The following is a 24,981-nucleotide window of genomic DNA, read 5'->3' as shown; positions in this document are numbered from 1 at the left end:
GGTTGTATCAAAACGTTGAGCAACAACTAACCACAAAATTTTACTGGCATACGGCAAGTGTATATTGCTTTCTCTTCTGTAGTGGTTGGTTGGCTAGAGCCTGTGATAACCTTGGCTGGTTCACATATCTGCTGGTGGACTGACTACTGATTTAGGCTGGCCTCAGCTGGGACAACTGAGGTGACTCAACTCTGCTCTACATGTATCTCCTGTTCTCAAAGTGATAGCAGAGACATGAGAGCAAATAGAAACACACACGGCTTTTTGAGATATAAGCTGGGAACTAGCACACTGTCACTTTCACCTCATTCTTTGTACCAAAGCAAGTCACAAGGCAAACCCAAAATCAAATCTTTGGTGTGAGAAATTGGAACGGTATGTGACAAACAGTGTCAATATAAGGAAACATGAAGAAATGGAGCCCTAATTGTAACTACCACAGATGAGAACTGGGTTCTTGGGTTCTATTTTCATTAGTGGTTGAGCTTGACATATATTAAAACTTTTTGCTTTATTGTTCAGAAAATAAACTTTTCCAAGCATATGCTCTACACCAGCAACTATACTTGGCATGCAAAATATTTACCTCGTTTTTCAGAGTAACCTGAGAAGTATCTTCTTTTTAGGGATAAAGACGGTATTGCAAATCCCCTTTAGAGTTTTGTCATTGTTATATGCAGCTCCTCTGTAGTCCCCTTACCTTTACACTGTATAATATGAAGCAGTACTTTTCATATTAATTTTTTTACTCTGTGAGTTTGTGTGTGTGATTTATGTTGTTGCTTCAACTTTTATGAAAAACAAAACTTTTTTGTACAGCAGAAGTGGAATATTCTCTTCTTATTTCATCTGTAAATTAAGAATAATGCTTTTTCTTTTTTCCATTTTAAGTTTCATCCAAGCAGTTACTGTCATGGATTGAATTGTGTCCCCCAAAAATATCTGTCAACTTGACTAGGTCATGATTCCCAGTATTTTATGATTGTCTACCATTTTGTCATCTGACGTAATTTCCCTGTGTTATAAATGCTATCACTATGATGTAATGAGATGGATTAGCAACAGTTATATTGATGAGATCTACAAGATTAGATAGTGTCTTAAGCCAATCTCTTTTGAGATATAAAAGATAGAAGTGAGCAGAGAGACATGGGGACCTCATACCACCAAGAAAGCAGCACCAGGAGCAGAGTGTGTCCTTTGTACCTGGGGTTCCTGCACAGAGAAGCTCCTAGACAGGAGAAAATTGACGACAAGGACCTACCTCCAGAACCGACAGAGAAAGCCTTCCCTGGGAGCTGGCACCCTGAATTTGGACTTGTAGCGTACTAGACTGTGAGAGAATAAATTTCTCTTTGTTAAAGCCATCCACTTGTGGTATTTCTGTTACAGCAGCATTAGATGACCAAGACAGTTACCTATAGAGAATATTTTACTATTTTTTTTAAATTAAAATAAATGAGATATCAGAAATAAATTTAAGTGGATTCATTGATTGTAAATGCATGTTTCTTTCAACAAAATTTAATATTGTAGATAAAAATTTAGGTGAAAAAAAGAGTCCCAAAGTTTTCAGTTGCCCACACTTTGAGAATTAGGTTTCATGATAAGGCATTCCAATAGGATTTATCTATCATAAAAAGAGACATCCTTGTCTTTTTTTTCCCATGTCACTTTGGTAGTATTATTCTTTAAAAATCAAACAATTTCTTTGGCATTATTGTAGCAAGGGTCCAAATGTTAATTTTATTAAAATTTCCTTATGAACTTCAGTGAGACTCTTGAGAGCAGACATACTGACTTATGTTCATTTAATTTGATGATATGCTTAGTGTGGTTGTGATGACACTGGATAAATATTGCTCTGACTCTACAGGAGAGCTGAGTAAGCCATGCACCCGTCACTCCACGTCCCCTGAGTCTAAGCATGTCACTTAAGCAACAAAGCCACAAATGCAGTCAAAAGAGCTGACAGTTGTCTAGTGATTATTCCTGAACCTGAGGCTCCCTCACGTTACAGTACTAATCAAGTCATCTCCCCAACTTATCATTAACTCAGTTTGACCCGTGGGACCAGAGATGAAGTCTTTTTGGCAAAACTAATGATGCTATACATTAAAAGATGTGCAGCATAAAAGCTTGATTATCCTCAATCTTTACCATGTGGAGAAGAATACAAATACAAAGCATCTAGAGGGTAAAAGACATTGTCTTCCAAAGGACCTGAAGCGTTTTGTTTTTTCCTTTCCCAAGGTGTGGCACTGTTTTCTTCCTTTTTATTTTTTTAAACTCAGCTTTGTTTAGAAATTTTATATCAATTCATTTTTATTTCACGTTAATGAATTCTTTCTCTGGCAGTCAGAAAATTCACTTCCCTTTTATTTGTTTAGATAAATGGAATGGAAATTGTGCTTTGTAGTCAGCTTCGAAGATTTCTAATGAAAAGGCAGCCAGCAGCATGAAGTTCCTGTCATGGTTCAGTGTTCTTAGTTTGTGTACATCTTTGACAAGATCTTCCTTTTTTTTTTTCTTGGCACGAGCTTTGGGACATCTTCTATTTTTCTCTGACAGCTGGATAATAAGTTTTATCATTAAAAGCTGATTCTAGGGAAATATGATCCCTGCCCTTGATTCTCTTGTAGCTGCTAAAGCTTTTGTTTTCACAACTCTTTCAGAATAACTAGAGATTATAGCTCCAAAAGCACATGAATATTGACTTGTCATGTCACATGTTGTTTAGCAAGTACCAAAAAAAAAAAAAAAAAAAAAATTGAATTCTCTTTTTTATCTGTTATCTAGAACCACTTATTAAATCATCTTGCTGTTCAGAGGTGACTAGAAGTCAATAGGTTCTGTCTGTTCATGTTGCCTTTATTTTATTAACCTTTAGAGAATGATTAAGTAGTCCTTCATTTTATCCTATTGAATTGGGTTAAATATTTGATACATAAATTATGACAGGCATAAATCCTTGAACTATTTAGAATTTAAGTGAGGACAGTAGTATGTTACTCCTTTATTTACCTACTAATTATATAATACTAACGATAGGTTTAATAGCTAACTTTTCTGCCATTCCTTTATATTTCCTCTTGATTTCATTTAGCCTTTCGTACTGTAACACCCAGGAAATAGGTAGACCATAAAAGGAAAAAAGGGAATTGGAAAAGTTAGTAAACTTGCTGATCAACATTTAGAAGGCAAAATTAAGAAAACTAGTAATGCTGATACTTCTCATATGTGTCTTTTTTTTTAATTTAATAGGTATTTTCTTAGGGTTTATTGTAAATTAATGAATGGAGGAGAACTTCATACCTAGCTGATTGTATGTCTGTCCACAGAGCTGTTAATAAGAGGAGATGAGATTCATCAGCTGAAATGCAAAATAGGAAAATGACCGGATTTTGCTTCTAATTCCAGTTCTTCCACTTGTTTCTTAATATTATCTCTGCCTTCAATCCTATTCTGCAAATTTATCAAGACTTGTGAGGTCTTAATCCTTATTTGTTCCTCTGCTGGTGTCCTCAGTCCTTATTTCATAGATTTTACCCAGTCTGAATGCTCTGATTGATGGTTTACAGAGAGAGTTGAAAGGGTGTGTGTACTAAACACACAGATTTCAAAAATAAGTAGAAAGATTTGAGAACGTTTGACTTTGTGGTTTTTCTTTTACTATCTTAACCAGAGTGTTCCTGACTCATCAATTTGCAAACTGAAGTTACCACAGTTGTCTACTTTCTCTCTGATATGTTCAAAACGACTGTAAAAAATAATCATGTTGATGGAGTCTACCACATATACACATTCACTCTTCTCAGCTGAATTCTTACCACTTTTCATTCTGCAATCCTTTTGCCTCCTTCCTTTTGAGATTTTCCTTGAAGATCTGTGTCTTCATTTCCACCAGCGTCAAAAAACAGTCTGAATGAACATTCTAACCCTAACTCCCTAGGGAATTCCCTCTAATTGCTATCGCAAACACTTATTATTTCTCTTTCTCCAAACCCTTCTGTCATTCTCATGACCTAACCTCTTAACATTTTACTAAGATGAATAAAACTATTCTTTCTGTTTTTCTTCTACACATAAAAATGAATTGGAGCCTTTAACTCTTGATGATCAGGCTCTGTGTTTTGGTTTACCTAATCCAGTTCATAGCATATAGCATGAATTCAAAAAATTAATAATTAGGAACCAAATATATGGAGCATGGCACTGGGCGATTTTTTCACTGTTCTAAGCTTTTCTAATTAAAAAAAAAAGTTTATTCAGTGACCTCGCTATAAGTCAGAATCGACTCAATGGCAACGGGTTTGGTTTTTTGGTTTCGTAAGAGACTAAGCCCAATTATAGGAGCTGAGGGTACAAAGATGGCTTTTGACTGGCTCTCTTTTGAAATGCCAGCTAGCCTCCCTTGGAACTCATTTTTTTCATCTATTAAGTGGGATCAGGGAGAAGTTAGACTAGGAACTAGATTATACCTAACTCTTTGGCTTCTGTAGGATAAATTTGTATCATTGTATGATTTTAACCACTCCTTTCCTTCAAGCTTGCTCTCTCTTGTCTCTCTTCTCCCTCTCCCTCTCTCTTCTTTCTTTCTCTTCCTCTCTTTACTCCTCTGTCTTCTCCTCCCTGTGCCTTCTGTCTCTTCTCCTTCTTCCTCTCTCTTATCTTTCTTCTTGTTTTTCCTCTTTGAAAGGATGAGTATTCCATCGGCTGACTAAGGTTGACGGATGCTCCCATTTAGACCTCTTGCCTTAGACAAAAGGCCTGGCTGGCAATCTACTTCTGAAAAGTCAGTCATTGAAAACCCTATGGAGCACGTTTCTACTATGACACTCATAGGGATCACCATGAGTGGGAATCAAGTCAATGGCAACTGTTTGTTTTGTTTCTGTTTCCTTCAGAATGTTCTTCGAGTTATCTGAAACGCAGATCAATTCAAGCAGTACTTTACACCCTTTGCCTACTAGATTACCTTGTCTACTTGATCTTTGTAGTCATAGTTACTAGTATACTTCCTGGCCAACCAAAACAGAAAAAAACCAAACTCATTGCTGTTGAGTAGATTCCAACTCATAGCCTTGTTTGACCCTAGAAGACAGAGTAGAACTGCCCCTTAGGATTTCCAAGGAGCAGCTAGTGGCTTCAACCTGCCAACTTTTTGGTTAGCCATCAAGCTCTTAACCACTGCACCACCAGGACTCCTCCTGGCCAACAGAAAACAATAAATAAATGGCACTGAATTACTTGATAATTTTAATCCCAGATCTCTGTCTTCTCTGTTTATTTAAGACCACCATAATTTTCTTAGTCATTCAGTCTGGACACATTAGCTAGATTGTATCCATTTACATATCTCAAATTCAGATAGCCACCAAGCTTTTCAATTTTTCTTCATGTCAGTAACATCTATTCTGTTTTGCTGTCACCCTTCTTGCTTGGCCCTTTATTCTCCCTTAACTCATTGAAGTCTTGATGTCTTAACCACCAGTGTCTCCACCAAACTTCAGTCCATCTTGACACAATCACCCCATTAATATTTCTAAATCAACTGTTTGATTATGTTAATTTCTTACTCAAAAACCCTTAGTGATGCCTATAGCCTATTAAATCAAGTCCGACCTCTTACCGTGACATCCAGCGTTTTCCCAATATTTTCCCAACCATTTTTTCCTATATTATCTCCTGCTGGATACTTGTACAGCAGCCAGATGAGATTACATATTTTTTCCAACTATGTTCTGCACTTTTATTCATCTAGTTTCTTCTATGTTTGTATCATTTACTCAAAATATGTCTATAGATATTATCTTTACCCATTGAGACATAACACAAATGACCCCTCTATTTTCCAGATGGAAGTTATTTCCCCTTAAATTCTTATACCATTCATATGCTGCTTATATCATACTTTCTTATATTATTTATCTTTTTTTTCCTTAGCTTATCATCTTTACTAAATAATTAGCAAGCTCCTTGAGGTCTAGCATTATGTTTTATTTACTTTATTACCCCCCGCCCCGTAGTGTCTAGTGTAGACAATCTATTTTTGTTTCATAAGAAACGGAAGGTTTGGTTTAAGTCTTTTAATGTGATCCTTTGCTATCAAAGGTCATTCCCTTGCTATGTTTCTTTCCAAGTTTGTACCAAAATCTTGCCCCACAAGTTTTGCAATCTCTCTGTCTTTCCCAAGTGTCCTTTTACCAGAACAGCTGAAAAAATGAGAACTGTTATATAAAATCACATGTATGAAATACCCAACAAAAATTTGAGAATGGAAAGTTGAAAAATTGGGAAGGAGAAAGAACATTTAGCAAATTCCAAAACACTTGGCTTTGGTCTCCATTGTTTTACCCTAGATATTATTTATGTTGTTTATTTATGAAGATGATTTATTGTGATCCCACTATGTACTATTCACAATGCTAGGTCATTTCTTTAAATCATCTCATTTAATATTTAAACAGCCCTTACACCCAGCTCATATATAACATAGTGATTTTGAAACAGTATCTTTCTGCTTCCAGTTATTCTGTGACCATTCAAATACTTATTCTGATTTAGAAATTTAATATTTTAATTTGTTTTTATACCGCAGAAATATAATGGAATTAATAGTGAAGTGCAATAAATAATGGACAATCGTGAGGAATTTAGGCAATTTTACTATTGAGTTCTTTGATAGAATTCCTTTCAATGAATTTCATAGTCGTAGAGCAGTCTCAAGTCACTGTTATTTATAAAGACTGTAATATAAAAAGCCGTTTGTGTATAGTTGTCAGCCCATATTAGACCTAATAGAATTCAGAGGGGCTGCATAGCAGACTGCCTATTATATATATATTGCTGAGAAGGTCTCATGTCAGTAAAATCTGAAAAAAAACTCTATGGCCAGTTGAGAGGAAGTGTAGTTAGACAACTCTCTTTGAGCTAATGGAGATATCACAGAGCTTAAAACAATTGAGTTTGCCTTTAGAATTGTGCGTTTACTTTATGTATTTGTGTGAGAACATTGCCCTGAGGGGAGAGTAAAATTATCTTTTAAGTCACTATTTTTGCAACAGTGGGGCAGTTTGCAGCATTTATTTATGCCACTGAGAAAACAATAGATTTTAAAGACCGTATTAAACTTGTAGAAAGATTATTTGCCTCTTCAAAAACCATTTTTTTCCTCACCTCTTTGGTTATCTTTACCAGTAAATGAAGTATTGTTTACTGTAATTATGATGATGGTTTATACACAAATGTATAAGATTAATAAACTACTCTTCCCTAATTTTAAATGGAAGTTTTTAATTTAATTCACTGTGAGTACCAATATAAGCAGCATTTCAGGACACCAAAACAGTGTACATTCGAAGTGAACTCTATGCATTTTCTACCTAATAGGTAATAAATATATCTGTAGCCCATTCTGACGAACGTAATAATTGAGAATGTAGAGTTACTCTGTCTTTTTCATGGTGCAGGAACTGTCGAGGCATGCTTTTAAAATTTTATTATATATCAATATATAGGAGACAGAGGGGAATAGATTCCTCCAAAAAACCTATCTCCCCAAGTGGAGATGGGCTGAAGGCTTTTATAGGGACAGGATTATGGGTCTTAGGAGTTTGTGTTAGTTCCCCCTTGAGGTGGTCACATCCCAGATAAGTTAATCTTTTCTTGGGGATTATCAGGTTACATCCTGGTTTTCTTGTCCCAAGATGGGTGCTTTGTTGGGTTTGTCATTCCTAGCTCATTGTAACTTGTTTTCCACCCTCCAAGGAGGAACATCGGTTAATCTTACACCTTTTGTAGAGACTGGAACCGGAGGGAAAAACAAGACCATGAGACGATGTGGTGGTTAGCAATGGGGAGGAAATAATAGTGAGCTGGGTCTGTGCAGCCTCTTCCAGTTTTAAAGTATGACCTTCCCTGAACATGGCCACTAGATTATATCTGGTTGCTACCTCACAGGCAGCAAAATCACAGTTTATCTGAGAATTTATATGGTGATCCTCGCTATTACTGCCTGGTCAGTTGGTTGACAGTGGTGCTGAAGACTGTTTTCAGTATTCTGACTGGACTGAGCTACAGGTATCATCACCTCACTCTTGCGCTTGGTGGGGAAAGTGTTAGCATAGAGCTACACATATAAAGAGATTTTTTTTTTTTTTTTAATGAAGAGACACAGCTTCCTTCCAGCCTACTAATAGTGCTAAAGTAGCACATAAAACAAAAGCGGTAAAATAAGGACACTGGGTACTGTGAACAGTCAAAAGATTGGTAGACAGCATTTATAATCTAAGCATCAGATTCTACTGAAGATTCATTGATTTTGTGTGTGTGTGTGTGTTATTTAATAGTTTTGAGGTTTTAAATTAAACAGCCCCACTAGTGTGTATTTCAGATCACATATTAAATATGTTGAACTGGAATCCCAATTTTGACTTGCCATCTGTAACTGAGCTAGTTATTTTCACAGAACAGAGAATTTAATCTCAAAAGATGAAAATTTATTAAAACACCCATATTGGTCATTTTTTGTTTTACTTATTTTCTTCTTTTTTTCCTACTGATTTTGCAAGATTTGCAAGTCAACATTTAGCAAGAATGTTGACTATCCTTAGTGAATTAAGGGGGCAGCACCAAGAAGACCATGACCTGGGCCTTGACTTTATTCTCTATATCAAATCAATATATTAAGGTTATGCTATGTATTGGTTTCTTTGCTTTGTAGACATTGTCATAAACATGACTTTCATAAAGTAATTATTTTGATTAAGTTAAACGATTAAAATTAGTCTTGCATGGGGAAAGAATACACTTGGGAAGCAGTGATGAATGGAATCCAGTCTTCCGAGTGCCTAGTTCTGCCAGCATTTTCCAGCTGAGTGGAAATTCACCTCCCAGTTTGGTTTGGTTGACAGTGAATGAATTGCCAGACCTGTGTGTTTCCTAGTAAATGACAAAAAGAGATCAAGAAGGAAAGACGACAATGTGAATATCCACATGTGTTCCTGAAATCTTTCTCAGAATTTTTTTTTTTGCTTTGATGAACATCATTACCAAAATAATAAATGCTAATTAATATCTGCATCATTTTTTGTAAATGGTAGTTGAGTGCCACAATTAGAGTAATTAGTGTACAGCATAGCTTGGTGACATGACAAATCATAGTGCAGAACATGTTGACTCTTATCCATTATGATATATTAGCTAATTCACTTGCTCAATAAGGACAAAAGAAAATAAAGACAGGGAATTGGGCAGTCACAACAGCAACAATATAGGCATTATGGCCATGTTTTCAGGTTTTTATTTTTCCACTAAGTTCCTGAGTACTACGGATTGTTGACATATTACATTTTATTTCTCTTCCTATTGATAAATCATAGGCCCTGATTGAATCCTTCAAGGCTAATATCGTGAATAAAAAAAGAATATGAGAATAGCAATGAGGGTGTCCACATTTTCCTATATTAACATATGTTATATTATGCTCAGTGTTTTATTTTTTCAAGATTATTCCTGGTGAAGTTGACTGCTGTCTGAATTTTTTATTTATTTTTCAGAACCTATGAGAACCCCGAAGACTTTAAAGATTGCTGAGATACAGGCAAGACGCATTGCTGTGGACTGGGAATCCTTGGGATACAACATTACTCGTTGCCACACTTTTAATGTCACTATCTGCTACCATTACTTTCGTGGTCACAATGAGAGCAAGGCAGACTGTTTGGACATGGACCCCAAAGCCCCTCAGCATGTTGTGAGCCATCTACCACCTTATACAAACGTCAGCCTCAAGATGATCCTAACCAATCCAGAAGGGAGGAAGGAGAGTGAAGAGACAATTATTCAAACTGATGAAGATGGTATGCTCATACTTTGTTTTTTAAAAGAGGAAATTATATAATTGCTTAAAATTTTCCCTATAATACCTAATACTCCATTGGACCCTGAAATCTGAGGTGAACATTGAAAAGAGTTTGTCTTTAACAAAAAATGCTTAATATTCTTTAGAGAAGCATCCAAATACTAAATCAAATGTACTTCTATTGTCTTCTCTTTTTATACAATGTGATTGAAGTAGGAACTGTAATAAAAGTTTGTAATGTTTTTCTTATTAAATTTCAAAAATAAGTTTCACTATTCATGGCACTATATCAACTACATATTGGCAAATGCATTTGATGTTTTAAAAAATTAGGTTTTTGCATTTTACAAAGTAATACTAGTTGCTACCATTTTCCATAAATTCAAAAACAATATCAGCATCCTTTTTACATCTTATTTTAATAAAAAAGCTACTGACATCCAAGTAATTGCACTTTATCTACTTATATGTGTACTACTTCTGAATTAAGTAATAGAGACAGACATTTATATCAATATTATAATATGTGCACATTTGTTTAGCAATGTATGATCAGTATAAATATGAAGACATTTCCGGATCAACAAAAAATGTTTTGGATACTATACAAAAAGTCTGCAAATGATGATAATGTACTCTCTTGATGTAAGACATTTCATTTTCTAAATTTTCCTTTATGAATGAAAACAGGTAGCTAAAAAAAAAAAAAACAAAAATGTGCTGTATAGTGAGCTTGGGCAAAGCTGGACCAGGAGTCAGGAATAAGGCTGTAAGTCCTGGCTCTAATACCTCGGTACCGTTAGCAAATCCTTTCACCTATCTGGCTGTCCATTTCTCAACTCTAAATGAAGATTTTAAACTAGATGATCTCTTGAATTCTATCCCCTTCTAAAATTCTTTCTACTTAAATAGCTTGATAGCATGACTACATTTTTATTTGTGTTTCATAAAACAGGATATATTTCATACCCAAGTATTCCCAACTTGCTTCAAGTTCTGAACTTTAGGGTCACATATATAGTTTGGTGCCTACCAAGTATGAAATTGCCATGAAATGACTAATGTGCCATAGTTTCTAGAAATGCTTCTTATCATTTCAAGCTTTCCCCTTCTGAGAAGTGGAAATGACCTTGGCTTGTCCTGATTGTTTTCATTGTGATTAGGGGAAGTGAGAGTTCTTGAACCTCATTTAGCTCAGTCTTTGAAGGGAACAATTACTGTAGTCCTAAAAGTATGCATGGAGTTATTCTCATATTTCTGTAATTTCAAAGTATAAACTTTAGACTTATTTATGATAAATGCATCGTTGTCTGTTTTTAGATAAACTTTTCAGCTATTATCTTTGAACTTGCACCTAACTGAAGCAGCAACACTATTTTAGCTAAAAAACTTTGTCCTGTTATAAATATACACACAAATAATGAAACACATGGTTGTGCAAGAAAGAATGATTGGGGGTAAGTGTTTCATTGGTGGATGGTAGAGACTGGATATCTAAGCATAGATCCAAAGCTCTAAAGAAATCTTAATTTCTCAGAGAGTGGAATGAATATTAAAATATCTGCATCCCACTAGACATCTTGTAACTCATGTGTTTAGTAATAAGAGTATACACACATGTTTAATTGCCTGCACATTAAATTAAAAACAATAATTTTTTAATTGGTAATTTTAGAGTCAGTTACATGAGTTTTGTACTGCTTTCACCAATCACCCTCCAACAATACAATTCATTTTGATGGTATTGTTTGGTATGGTTTGTTAGTCTGCCTTTCTTTCCTGTAAACAAAAGAATGCAATCAGGCTTATATAATCTTTCTCATATTGCATTCAATTTTAAAATGTATTTTTGGGTACACATATGATTAGATTATTAATCAGAAAATAAGTTTCTATGGAATTTAAATTATGTCTTAAGTTGATCAAACTCATGGCTGTGCTGTTTATTTTATCCGGAAATAGTCTTCTAAGAGTAAAATACCATTAACTATATATTCGAATTTCAATATTATTTGCAATCGTAGGGTTTCTTAACCTCTGCTTTAAAATTTCTATAGGTTTTAATAATACTGAGTTGCATATTATTATGACTTGATAGTATGACCACAGATTAATCCCTTCTGCAGTGTGTTTGTTTTTCCTTTTGTTGTATGTGTAAGACTTAATGATCAAAGTACAAACTTTCTTTGAAGTTTGTTTGCAAGTGCTTTAGTCTTCCATCTGCCCTGTGAGCTTCAGCTTCTACGTGCAATACTTGATGTATCTTGATGTTTCTGAGGGGGAGGGCAGAATATCTAAATCAAAATCTATTGTTGCAAAGATCAATGGATTATGACGATCTGATTAAGTCAGTCTTACTAAATTATTGCTGCCCTCCATACATAGAAAAAGAATAAATTATCAGCCGTCTAATAAAAAGGTATAATTTCATGAAAAGAATTCTGCAGACATCCATAAATCATGAGAGCAAAGCTAGAACGATTTCCCACCAGAACCCAAAGGTAGAATTTGTACTTAATTTATTGAGTACATTTTTCTAATGCATTGGTAGAAGTTTTTTATATAAGGTTTTGTTTTCATTTTTTTAATTCCAACATTCATAAAAATCAGTATTATCAAGTTAGCTCAGCAGAAAAGCTTGGTTTGGGGACATTTTTTGAGACTACAAAACTATTTTTAAATATGTGTTTATTACATTTTAGAGAATGTAATGCTTATTTCATATAATCTTTCCCCACCCACATCTCATTTGCCCTCTCTTTTCAATTCTGACAGCTGTATTTTAGAGAAACTTCCTATCCTTAAAAAAATAGCTGAAACATTTCTCAAATAAATCACAAAGCAGGTTAACAAAAATCAGCATTCTGTCTCCACTGAAAGTTTTGATTGGTAATTTTAGAGTAGAGTAGAAACGTGAAGTGGCATTACTTGGCAATCTTCAGGCTGCCATGATAAGGGTCCTATTAACTTCATGTTGTAGTTAGACAAATCATAAGTAGTTTTAAATGCTGTCTTTGTTTATAAGCATTGTTTTCTTCCAAATGCACTGTTGTTGTTGTGTGTCGTTGAGTCAATTCAGACTCACAGCGACCCTGTAGGATGGGGTAGAACTGCCGCATAGGGTTTTCTGGGCTGCAATCTTTATGGGAACAGATTGCCAGGTCTTTTCTCCTGAGGAGTTACTGGTGGGTTCGAACTGCTGACCTTTCAGTTAGCATCCAAGCACTTAACCATTGCACCACCAGGGCTCCCTAATGTAGTGAATATAGTTCGTCTGCGCTCCACACCCTGACCTGTCCTCTTTGAGTATGTGTGAGTATGTGTTGTACTTCACCTGTCTAGTTCTTTCTGTGGTCCATTTTATAATCCAGGTACAGGATTAGTGGTATGACACACTCTTTTCCATAAGTTTTCCACAAATAGCTTTCCCCCGTCTCACAGACATGTCCTGTAGGTACTTAAAGTTAATCCAATTGACAAAGTAGAATATGTATAAGAAGAGCAAAGAAATACAAAAATTCTAGAGAAGCTAAGCTACTCTCCAATTCTACCCCTTTCATTGCAGTATTATGCAAATATTTAAAAGTATTTCTATTTGTAAACAATTTGAAATACATGCACCATTTCATAGTATTTGCAAGCCAAATTGTGTTGAGTGAAGATAGGCAGTTATAATACCATCAAATAAACATTTATTCACTATTTGGGGGTTTTGCCCTCTGTCTCCTCAATCACCTTTTATGAGAGACACCTGAAGGTGGAGAAATATTTTTCCCTAATGACATCCATCAGCTTGCATTGTTTAAGTAGAAGAGAAACAATAGATACTCCCTCAGAAAACAAACTAATGCCCATGGCAGCCTCAGCAGATACCACGAATTGCACTGAGGATCTGTTATGGCCTGTCTGTCTTTATCAGCTACACAGCCTGTGCTGATACTGTGGAGCAAAGAGGCAGTCGATGCCTTTGGTTAGCGTCTCCCCATACCTTCTGCTGACAGATGCATGAACTCATCTTCTGAAGTTCAGTACTGACGTCTCTTCTATTTACTGTGGGTTCCTTTCCTTTATAAATTTATTACGAACATGCCAAATTACGTTGACTGTCCCAGAGGTCATAACATCATTCATAGTCTCCCCATAGATTGAAATACATCTTAATTTTGTGACATACCATTTACAAATTCTTGATGCTGCTAGCCACAATGCAAAGCATTTCCTTTGATCTGGCGATTTTTAATTTATTTCTGTCCTCACAAAATTGCTATATACTTTAAACTTCATTTCTAGATAATGTTATGTGTGAAGTTCACTGAAATGTTAGATTAAGAAAAAAATATTAATTAAAAACTGTGCTTGCAGAATGTTGGGGTTGATATTTTCAAAGGAAAGACGTGTTAAAGCAAATTAGGATGAGTAGGATATATTTTAAAACATTGATATTATTCGTTTATTTTTCCATTTATTAGAACTAGCAGTTGGGTATTCATGTGAATAAATAACAACTAGGTATTTATATAAAATCTACAAAAGGAAAACACACAATAGAAAATGAATCCTGAATCGTGTTTTTTCAACAGAAGCTGACAAATTATCCAGTGCCGCCACTGGGTATTGCCAGTTATATGACATTTGCAAATAAAGCCTGGAGTGAAGGCTTCTCAAATCTTGTCATGCCTGGGGACACTTCAAAACTAGTTATGTTGACTGTTTAGTTCTAAACATGTCCAATGTTATAAAATGATTTGGTTCTTAGCTTTGAAATGCATTTCATTTAAAAGGTTAAAGCAATGACCTTTGAACCATTAAACAAGTTTTTAAAAGTTGTAGTCACCAATACTGTCTCTCTCTTTTTTAATTATAGAAATTTAATAATTATAAGTCAGATTAACTATCGAGAAACATTTCAATTTACTGCCATGTGATTTGGCTTTTAATTCCAAGGAGTGTTAATTATTACTATAATTCATTATTTTATGAACTTTGTTTATAGAAACTCTTTAGGGGCTTATCATAATCTTCAAAAAATCTTTCAGGGAAATACAGCTCTGTTCTTGAAACAAATTACAAATGAGATCTTCATGTTATTAGAGGCATGCAACAGAGAAAACTAGCTGTACAATTTATTCAGCTGTCTAAGGTGATACTATATTCTTTTGAATAAAAATAACTACATTTATAAATTTTCTGTATTAGAAGTTCATAGACTGACTTGAAATTCCCAGATATCAAAATAAACTCAGAATACTGATCATATAGCTTATTTCTTTCTTAATGCACATGTTTATTTTATATTTATTTTTAATTTGGTTTATTTAGCTAGTTCTGTTTCCGATATGAAGAGCTTCTAACCAAAAAATGTATGTATTTGTAGTGCCTGGCCCTGTACCAGTCAAATCCCTTAAAGGAACATCCTTTGAAAATAAGATCTTCTTGAACTGGAAGGAACCTTTGGATCCAAATGGAATCATCACTCAGTATGAGGTATTGGGAGAATAAGGAAGTTCATTGAAATATGGACTGAAGGAATAAGAGGGAGAGAAAAAGGAAAAGTTTAGAGGGAAATAATGGAAAAGAAGTAAGTGGGGTTAGGGGATTAAAATCATTTTTAATTCCCTCTGTTTTGATTTATAAGTTCTTTGATCCCAAGATTGAAAATCAAAACGAATATTGTCTGGTACCTACAATTTTCAAATCCCTAAAATTCAATGCATTTTTTAGGGAAACAAAGTTGGCCTTGGCAAAACAGACTTACTGATGGTTATAATGAAAGATTACATATAAAAATCCCTGATTTTCCTTTATGTAAAATTAAGAAGCTTGTATTTCCTATTGTGATTTAGGTGAGACCATTGAATGTCAATTGTTTCAGAGTAAAGAATTCATATTAAAAAAAGAAAATATATTATGAACCTGACTAATCCAGAGCTTCATGTCAACTTTGAATATAAATCATTATCTTATTTTCAAATATGAGAAGCTAAAATGAAGAAACCAAAGGATTATTTCAATTGCACAAATGTATAGTTCTTTTCCTGGTTAGTCACGGTTGATTAAAGCGTAAAATGCCTAAATTTCTAGTCGCTATGAAGTGCATCAGTAGCCCTGGTGGCACAGTGGTTAAGTGCTCGGCTGCTAGCCAAAAGGTCAGTGATTCAAACCCATGAGCCATTCTGCAGGAAAAAGATGTGGCAGTCCGCTTCCGTAAAGATTTACAGCCTTGGAAACCCAATGGGGCAGTTCTACTCCGTCCTACAGGGTTGCTGTGAGTGGGAGTCAACTCGACAGCAGTGGTTTTGGTTTGGTCTTGGTGTGAAGTGCATCATGGGAATGGGAATCACTAGCATAGTCTTATAATGTGTGACTATATTAGCATTCTTGAGTAATATTTGCATGAAATTTGTTATGTAACTTCGACAAAATAAAGTATAGAAAAATGTTGATAATAACAAACATTTGTTTAACACTTTCTATGTTTCATCTACACTGAAGTCTATAACCATAAGATTTAGTATGAATGTATATTCATATTTAAGTATATTAATATATTGTTTGATGTTTTTTGATGGAAGAAAATGGGATGTATATTGGTCTGGTCCATATAACTATCTAGGTTTATATATGGGTAGATGGATAGAGAGAGATGATAGAGAGATAGAGAATTACAGAAAAATAACCATATCAAAAATGAGAAGGAACAGAGATGAAAAAAATTATGTTTAACTAGAGAGAGATGCTATTTAGAATACTACCTTATTTAAGAAGGGTTTATTTACAATTTAATATTTCTTAGGGTGGATATGTAATAAGAGATATATTTCTTAAAACAGGTCAGCTATAGCAGCATAAGGTCATTTGATCCTGCAGTTCCAGTGGCTGGACCACCCCAGACTGTATCAAATTTATGGAACAGTACACACCATGTCTTTATGCATCTTCACCCAGGGACCACCTACCAGTTTCTCATAAGAGCCAGCACAGTCAAAGGCTTTGGACCAGCTACAGCCATCAATGTGACAACCAACATCTCAGGTATGCAAATGTGTAAAGTACAAACAGGGTTGATCATGCTCTTGGTTTGTAATACCACATGGTGGAGAATGACATACACACAAAAAGTAGTTTGTCTTGTTTATTGAATCTTTAATGTCTTTTTACATGATTGAAGACACTTTAAAGAATCATTAGAGTGCAAATTATCTTGTTATATGTCCAAATACACCTCAGATAGTCACTTTTAATTGACAACTTCCTTTGAAAAAAAATTGTATCTTTATTAAAATTTTCCATAGTTTATTATAAACACTAACAGCCTCAAATCTTTATTAAATGAACTTTTATCAAAAGAATGGCAGAAGATCCTTGTTCTAGTACTATAGCACCACATACTTTTTCTATGTTCTGTTTTTCCTGACATTCTGATAATTTTAAACAAATATGTGCTCTTGTCTCTCTCTTAGCAATCTCATATAAATGTATGGGCATCAAAATTTGAAAAAGGAGATGTGTAGGAGAATTTTCACAAGAAAATATAATGAAATTTTACATTATATTATGCTCACAATTTATAGTTTGCATTTGACTAAATTGTTTACAGATGTAATTTCTCCTTTAGTCAAATCATCATTTAAACCTGATTAAATGCTTGCTAGCAATTACCATTATAATATGCCATGAACCTACTCCAGCTTCTATGTTTTATCTTACTTACTTAAGATTACTAAAGTAAGTATATATTATATATCTAATGCAGGAAATTTTGAGTAATAAATTTTTTAAGGATGAGGCATTTAATATGCTAAAACACTAATCTTGAATTTGAAATGCTCCTGTTTATAATTCTACATAGCATGTATTAGTGATATGTTATAATAGCATTAGAAGAATCTGTAACATTTGCACCAAAAAGTAGCTACACATTCTCCAAATTAAGTCTAAAATTTTATTTGCAAATATGTTGAATTAAAAAATAAATAAATAAAAAAGTTGCTAGCAAGTCAAATCTGACTCACGGCCACCCATGTGTGTCAGAGTGCAACTGTGCTCTATACAGTTTTCAGTGTCTGATTTTCAGAAGTAGACAACCATGCCTTTCTTCTGAGGCACTTCTGGGTGGACTCTGAGCATCCAACCTTTTAGTTAGTAGCCAAGGTGTTAAACGTTTGCACCACTGAGGTATTTGATCTACCACTATATTTGCATAAAATTGTAAAAATGAGAGCACTGAACAAATTTACATTTTATATATATGTCAATGCTCAGACATTACATTTGTTTTGAATAGAAAATGGATAATTGAAGACCAGAACACCCATATAGTATGGCATAAAATTCTTCCAATTATTTAGCTGTTGTTTCACTTTAACCAGGCTAAGTACGATGGGACTTGATTTAGACTTTAAAAACTTGGTTGCAGTCAGTATACCTAGGGAACAAGCAGTAATCATGTTGATTATTGCACAGATAAGTCTGATAAAATTTATGGTCAGTATGGTTCTCAGCATCATTGGAATTTTTGAGGTAAATTATTGTTTTTTATCCTTTGAGTCCAGTAATTATATTCCTCAGCATTTTTAAAGCAATTTAAATAAAAGTGAAATCAAGTTATTGAAGGCATGATAGTTGAATGTAGATGGATAAATACACATATACATATTGTGCATGTATAATGTTTAGTATCCGTTGATTCTGCTTCCTGATTAACTCTCGTATAAGTTACCTACTTCTAATGTCACTTTTCTTCTTTTCCATGTGGACTATATTTAAAACAAATCTTTGAAATATCTTTTAAGTAGTATTCCTGCCTTTAGACTTATACTACTTCAGTGTATTTTTCCACTGATTAACAACAATATCTTCTTCTTAAATTTCTTCAAACTCATCTTGTGTTCAGTAGAATAAAGTCCAAACATCCACACATGATTAGCAGTCATAGCCTTTCATGGCGTATGTGCTCCCAACTTCCACTTCTAACCTTGAACCCAAAGTTCCAGGCATAGTAAATGCCTGTAGCTTTTCAGCTACAAAATGTCCTTTCAGATTTGTGGTCTTCAAACATACTATTTCCTCTCTCTAGAATTTTGTTCCATGCTTAGTCCTTCTGATAAGTTTTTTACTCTTCTTTTAAGATTTAGCACAAGCATCACCAAGACCCTAAAGTCTTCTCTATGTCACCTTTCAAACTTCCAACACTAATTTGCACTAGTGATTGTCAGAGTTTGGTCCCTGAACCAACAGCATCATCATCACCTGGGAACTTTCTAGAAATGCACATTAATTAGGGCTCTCCTCAGACCTAATGAATCAGAAACTCAGGAGGGGAGGTTGGTGGTAGGTAGCTAGCAATCTGTTTTCACAAGCCCTCCAGGTAATTCTGATCTCCCTAGTTTGACCACCACCATTTTGACAATTAATTTGTCTTCCTCTTTTGGCTAAATATTTTTTATTTGTTTATAAGAATCTCACGGTTTATAAAATTTGAATCCTTACTTTTAATTTCATAAATCAGAATTAATCAGATCATATTTTGTCTTTATATTTATAGAGCTTACCAGAAAACTTGGTAATAATATGTATTCAGTAAATATTAAAGGAATGAATTAAACACATTTAAAAAAATTTTAGAGGCCATTTGCTCTAAGTTCTTTCTGATAATGCACACATTTTACTGAGTGTATATGCTCCTTTAAACATCTTTCTACCTGGAAATAATCTAAAGCCATTTTGAAGTTACTTTTACCAAGCTCAAGATTAGGCAGTCTCTCCCATTAACTTTCTTCTTTTCGAAAATCTGGCAACTAATAAAAACTAAGGTGCCCATTTTCATTCACCACACCTGCTTGATAGGTTTCTATAGTGGTAAAAATGGTCCCGATAAGAACACTGGGGCTCTCCAACCATTAGATTATAAATGGCACGGCCTCAACCAGCAGTCTTTATCTCAGTGCCTGCCACATACATCTCCATATGTGTCTCCGTAACCAAAACTCTCCAGAGTCTACATTATTACTACCTTCTTCCCATCCCATCATTGCCAATTTCGAGGTCTTGGGAACCTAAAAGTTGCAGCATCTTCACAAAATTTTTGAGGTGTGTATCACAAGTCGCCAGATTATTATTTAAAATTTAACAACAAATCTTGTCTTAATACCTTCAGATGCCTTAGGTTCCCAGAGTTTTAATATTCAGTGATGTATGTTATTCTACAAAATAAGGTACATTTTAGATAATTAAGTATTAAATGGATTTTTTCCTAAGTTGGGATTATTTATTCATCTTTAACGGTGATATTACAGTTAATTGATTAAAACTTTTTTCCTCATTAATCACTTATCAGCTCCGACTTTACCTGACTACGAAGGAGTTGATGCCTCTCTCAATGAAACTGCCACCACAATAACTGTGTTGTTGAGACCAGCACAGGCCAAAGGTGCACCTATCAGGTAAGAGGGGAAAAAATAATAGTTAAAGGAAACAAACAGCCGCTATGAGATGTTTTTCCACAATTGCTTAGCAGTCAATAAACATCATTGCTCTTTTTTCCCTCTAGTACCATTTCATTTCCCTTCCTCTGTTGATATCTATGATATATGAGCTTTGAAAATATTTGTCAAAAATAGAATGAGAAAATAATTCCTGTCCAATGTAGTAAATCAGTTATGGATAATTTCATATGAATGATTGAAAAATTGTAGGAAGCGTTGAGGAAATAAAAGAAAAATAGGTATAACGAGTGCAACCTTGTGACCTTTTAATTCCTGAAGTGTCCTTATCCGGAATTGCATAGCAAATATTAAAATTATTTTGCCATGTCAGTTTTCTTTCCAATATTAAACTATCGCATATCCCTCATCTTGCAGAAAATCGAACACCATGTTGTTTTCAGAGATTGCATCAAATTATTCCAAACATTTTCTGCACATTTGTAATTTGATAATTGTCTCAAGCTTAAGCAAGATTCCACTTGAAACTTATAGGTTTTGTGGATATTTTGTTATCCGACTTCTACAGAGAAATAAATCAAGACAAAGAAATCAGTGTAGGTATTTCATAATTGGATCATCCCAAGTTGTTTGCATGTTCATTTAAAAAATAAATCTGTGTTCTATGTGTAAAATGAATATGTTAGAGCTTATTAGCACATATTGACCATTCAGAGAATCCTGCGTCACTGTAAAGGGGGAAAATGTTTTCTTAATTGCATAAAGAAAACATTGATAAAAAGAACCTGAGCCTATATAAGAAACTCTCTTGAGTCCTGCCTGGCTAAAACTCATAGGAATACCACAGCAGAGAAAAAGAGAGATGGTTGAATGTTCTTGTAGCATAAACACTTGCAAAGCACTGGCTACTTGAAAATTCAAAGTAAGTATCTGGTGCTATTCATGAATCAGTGATCTATGAGTGAATCTGATTGCTGATCCAAAGAAGAAAGAGAAAATTTCTTCACTCAGCATCTTTTTTCTGTTGACAAGTAATCAGGGTCATTCCAATGTTCCTACCTGTGAAAAAATTTACCTTGTAGGTGTTCAGATCTGCTGCTGCTATATAAATGAGCTGCCACGGTACTTGCATTTACCTTTTAAGCGTTATACATTTGAGGGAATTCAACTTTATGTAAGTTGCAAACTCAGAGTATTATTATTATTATTATTGCATGACTGTGTTGTATAACATAGCTTATACTCTTTATTCATTTAATCAATTTATTCCATAAATAATGACTGACCATGTATTATGTGCCAAACTCAAACCCACTGCCGTCAAGTAGATTCCGACTCATAGCGACCGTGGGGTTTCCAAAGCTGTAAATCTCTGTGGAAGCAAACGGCCACATCTTTCTTCTGCAGAGCCACTGTTGGTTTCGAACCACCGACCTTATGGTTAGCAGTCGATCACTTTAACCACTGCGCCACCAGACACATAAATAAAGATAAAATTATCACAACCAAACACAGAAACCCTGTACCCAATTCATCATGGACCATCCAAGATAACTGCAACCTTGTAAATCTTTTGTTCATAGCTAGTATTCAGGAGTTTTTTGAATTAATGAGCATATTATTGATCATACATTTTAAAATCAAAAGTCCTCCTGCCATTCATTTTGTTTACTTTTACTTATCATAAGATTTCTAATTAACTAACAACTCATATGGTCTGAACTAATGGTTATGCGAAAAGAATTCCTAAATATCATATATCCTTCTTTCTCTGAACCCAGAAATGCTCTTCTTTTGTATTTGTTGGAAATACATTTGACCCTTTCTGGAGTTGAGCCCAGTGGCTGAGAACTCCACAATATATGCTGTAAGAGATTAGTACTCAACAAAATAAATTTAAAACCCGGAACACTACAAGAAGAAATAATTTAATGATGTATAAACAAATGACAGATTTTTTTTTTTTTTTCTTTAAAGACTGTTACTTCCGGGGGGGAGAAAATCTGTTTTCCAAGTGGTAGTCTATCCCACTTGTCCATCTCTAATCTTTTGTAATGATTTGCTCAACTCCCTGGGATCACCCATAGGTAGGGGCAAGGTGGTAGGACCAGATCGGTCCAGTCAGGAGATTCAGCCTCAGATGAGTCCTGCCTCCTTTGCTCTTTGATTCCTCCATGAAGGGAGCCTGTCTTTCTTTTTCTGACCACACTTCTACCTGCAATCTCACTACCAGCAACTAGAGCTTTGTTTTGAGGCTTATCTTGCCCACAGCCCTAATTCCTTTGAAAATGAGGGTCCAGCTTGATGTGATTAATTTTTCCCAGGACTGAATTTATGGTCTGGTACCTCAGGCCTTTAACTGAATCCCTATCACTCCCTTCAGATGTGTTTGAAACTAATTGACTTTTTGCCCAATTTCTTATTCATATGTGTCAAACTATCAGGATCTCATTTATAAATAATGCTTGGTGCCATTCCAATGTATCTGAGGGGTATCTCCAATCCCTAGCCCCCCAAAAGCCTGACCTATTTCCACCTAGCGAGACCTCTTGAGAGCATCCATCTATTAGCTTTGTCTGCTATGGTTAGCTGAAAATATTTATTTATTTATTTAGCTCTCTTCTTCCCTACCTTATACAATTACCAGCCTATACTGTCCTGCACTTCATCATACATTGTCCCAACTCTAGTGAAAATAAATCTTCTTTCTGCCCTGGTCTTCCTAATGTCAAACCAATCCAAATTCAAAAGTCTTTGTTATAACAACTAGGAAAGCTTTGTTATTTGACTTTGTATGTTTTGTTTAGGTAATTTAGTTTTATTAAGAAAACTTAAAAAAATTGCTTGTTAGGGATATATCTGTATGTGGTAAAACTTTAAAGAAATACAAAAGAATGATAAATACAAAATTCAGAGTATTGGATACCCATAAGAAAAGGAGAGGGATGAGATAATGGAGGGACATAGAGTGATAATACTCTATTCAGCTGAGTACCTGGGTGTTCATATTATTATTATTTGTACTTTATATATATGTTATGTGTAATGATAAAGTAAATTAAAAAAAAAAAGAATTTACACATCCAACAAAAAAAAAAAAAAAAAAAAAAAAACAGGAGAGGACACCTGTAAACAAAATAAGAAATGAAATGGGGGACATTAACTGACCTGGATACATGGAATACAAATTCACTTAAGGCCATTTAGTAAGTGCCCTCAAATGAGGATGGTAGACTTGTAAATCAAAGATTAATAACAGTGCAGCATAATAAGTTCAATGACAGCTGTTAGAAAATGCTGTATAAAAGCTGAATTTTGAAGGAGAGGTAGAAATGAGTTTGGCCAAGATCCACTTTGATAAGAGGGGAGAGAATATTGGGAAGAGAAGGGATAATGGGCCTTCCACACAAAGGGAGCTGTGATATGTGGCTGCATATGTGGCATAGCATGGTGGGTTCAAGAACTGCAAGTAGTTCCGGTCATCGAGAGGTAGGGATGTGTTGGAGAAGTGACAACAGCTAAGGCTGGAGAGAGAAGCAGGGGCCAGAAGAAGAGACTGGTAAGTGCTAACCAGAAAACTGAAGATGACCCTTGAAAGAACGACTAAGTAGAAAATTATCACAATTTTAATTTTAGAAAGATCATACTGATTGAAATACAGAGAATTAACTGGGGGAAACAATACTAGAGACTGGAATGGTCCTGGTGAGAAGTGATAATGGGCCACATTAAGGCAGTAGCATTGGAAACCCAAGTGAGGCTGTGAGTCCTATACAAAGTTTTACACAGGCAGGATGTATAAAGCTTAGTAATAGGTGAAAAGGAGAATGAGGGAGGAGTACTTTAGGTGAGAAATGATGGTAGCTTTTATTTTAGAAGTGGTAAAGGAACAAAAAGTCATCTAAGAATTCAAGATATTAGTTTGTAGTAATGATATGAGCTACTACACTGGGGATGACAAATGGAAGAGGAATGGCATCACATTCCTCATCAAAAAGAACATTTCAAGATCTATCCGTAAGTACAACGCTGTCAGTGATACAATAATATCCATACACCTACAAGGAAGACGAGTTAATACAACTGTTATTCAGATTTACACAGCAATGACTAAAGGCAAAGATAAGGAAATTGAAGATTTATTTCTCTCTCTCTCTTTTTTATTGTGCTTTAAGTGAAAGTTTACAGTTCAAGTTAGTTTCTCATACAAAAATTTATATACACATTGTTATATGACCCTAATAGCTCTCCCTATAATGTGACAGCACATTCCTCCTTTCCACCTCGGATTTCCCGTGTCCATTCAACCAGCTCCTGTCCCTTTTTGCCTTCTCATCTCGCCTCTGGACAGGAGCTGCCCATTTAGTCTCACGTATCTACTAGAGCTAAGAAGCACTCTCTTCACGAGTATCGTTTTATGTCTTATAGTCCAGTCTAATCTATGTCTGAATAGTTGGCTTTGGAAATGGGTTTAGTTCTCGGCTTACAGAGAATCCGGGGGCCATGTCTTTCAATGTCCCTCCAGTCTCAGTCAAACCATGAAATCTGATCTTTTTACTAGAATTTAATTCTTCACCTCCCTTTTCCCCTTCTCCATCAGGGACTCTGTATTGTGTTCCCTGTCGGTCATTGGTGGTAGCCAGGCACCATCTAGTTCTTCTGGTCTCAGTCTGA

General features: G+C 34.9%; 1 protein-coding gene across 1 annotated transcript in view; it reads left to right on the top strand.

Annotated features, from left to right (window-relative positions):
• Nucleotides 1-24,981, top strand: part of PTPRK (protein tyrosine phosphatase receptor type K) — a 542,545-nt gene that overhangs the window by 399,310 nt on the left and 118,254 nt on the right. The window contains exons 7-10 of the mRNA XM_023724464.1: nucleotides 9,561-9,863; nucleotides 15,240-15,349; nucleotides 16,696-16,897; nucleotides 20,202-20,307. Of these exons, the coding sequence (XP_023580232.1) occupies nucleotides 9,561-9,863; nucleotides 15,240-15,349; nucleotides 16,696-16,897; nucleotides 20,202-20,307 (721 nt within the window). The remainder of the gene's footprint in view (nucleotides 1-9,560; nucleotides 9,864-15,239; nucleotides 15,350-16,695; nucleotides 16,898-20,201; nucleotides 20,308-24,981) is intronic.

Source organism: Trichechus manatus, unplaced genomic scaffold, assembly GCF_000243295.1.
Source record: "Trichechus manatus latirostris isolate Lorelei unplaced genomic scaffold, TriManLat1.0 scaffold00248, whole genome shotgun sequence".
Taxonomy (NCBI): domain Eukaryota; kingdom Metazoa; phylum Chordata; class Mammalia; order Sirenia; family Trichechidae; genus Trichechus; species Trichechus manatus.
This window is presented reverse-complemented; position numbering and strand designations above follow the sequence as displayed.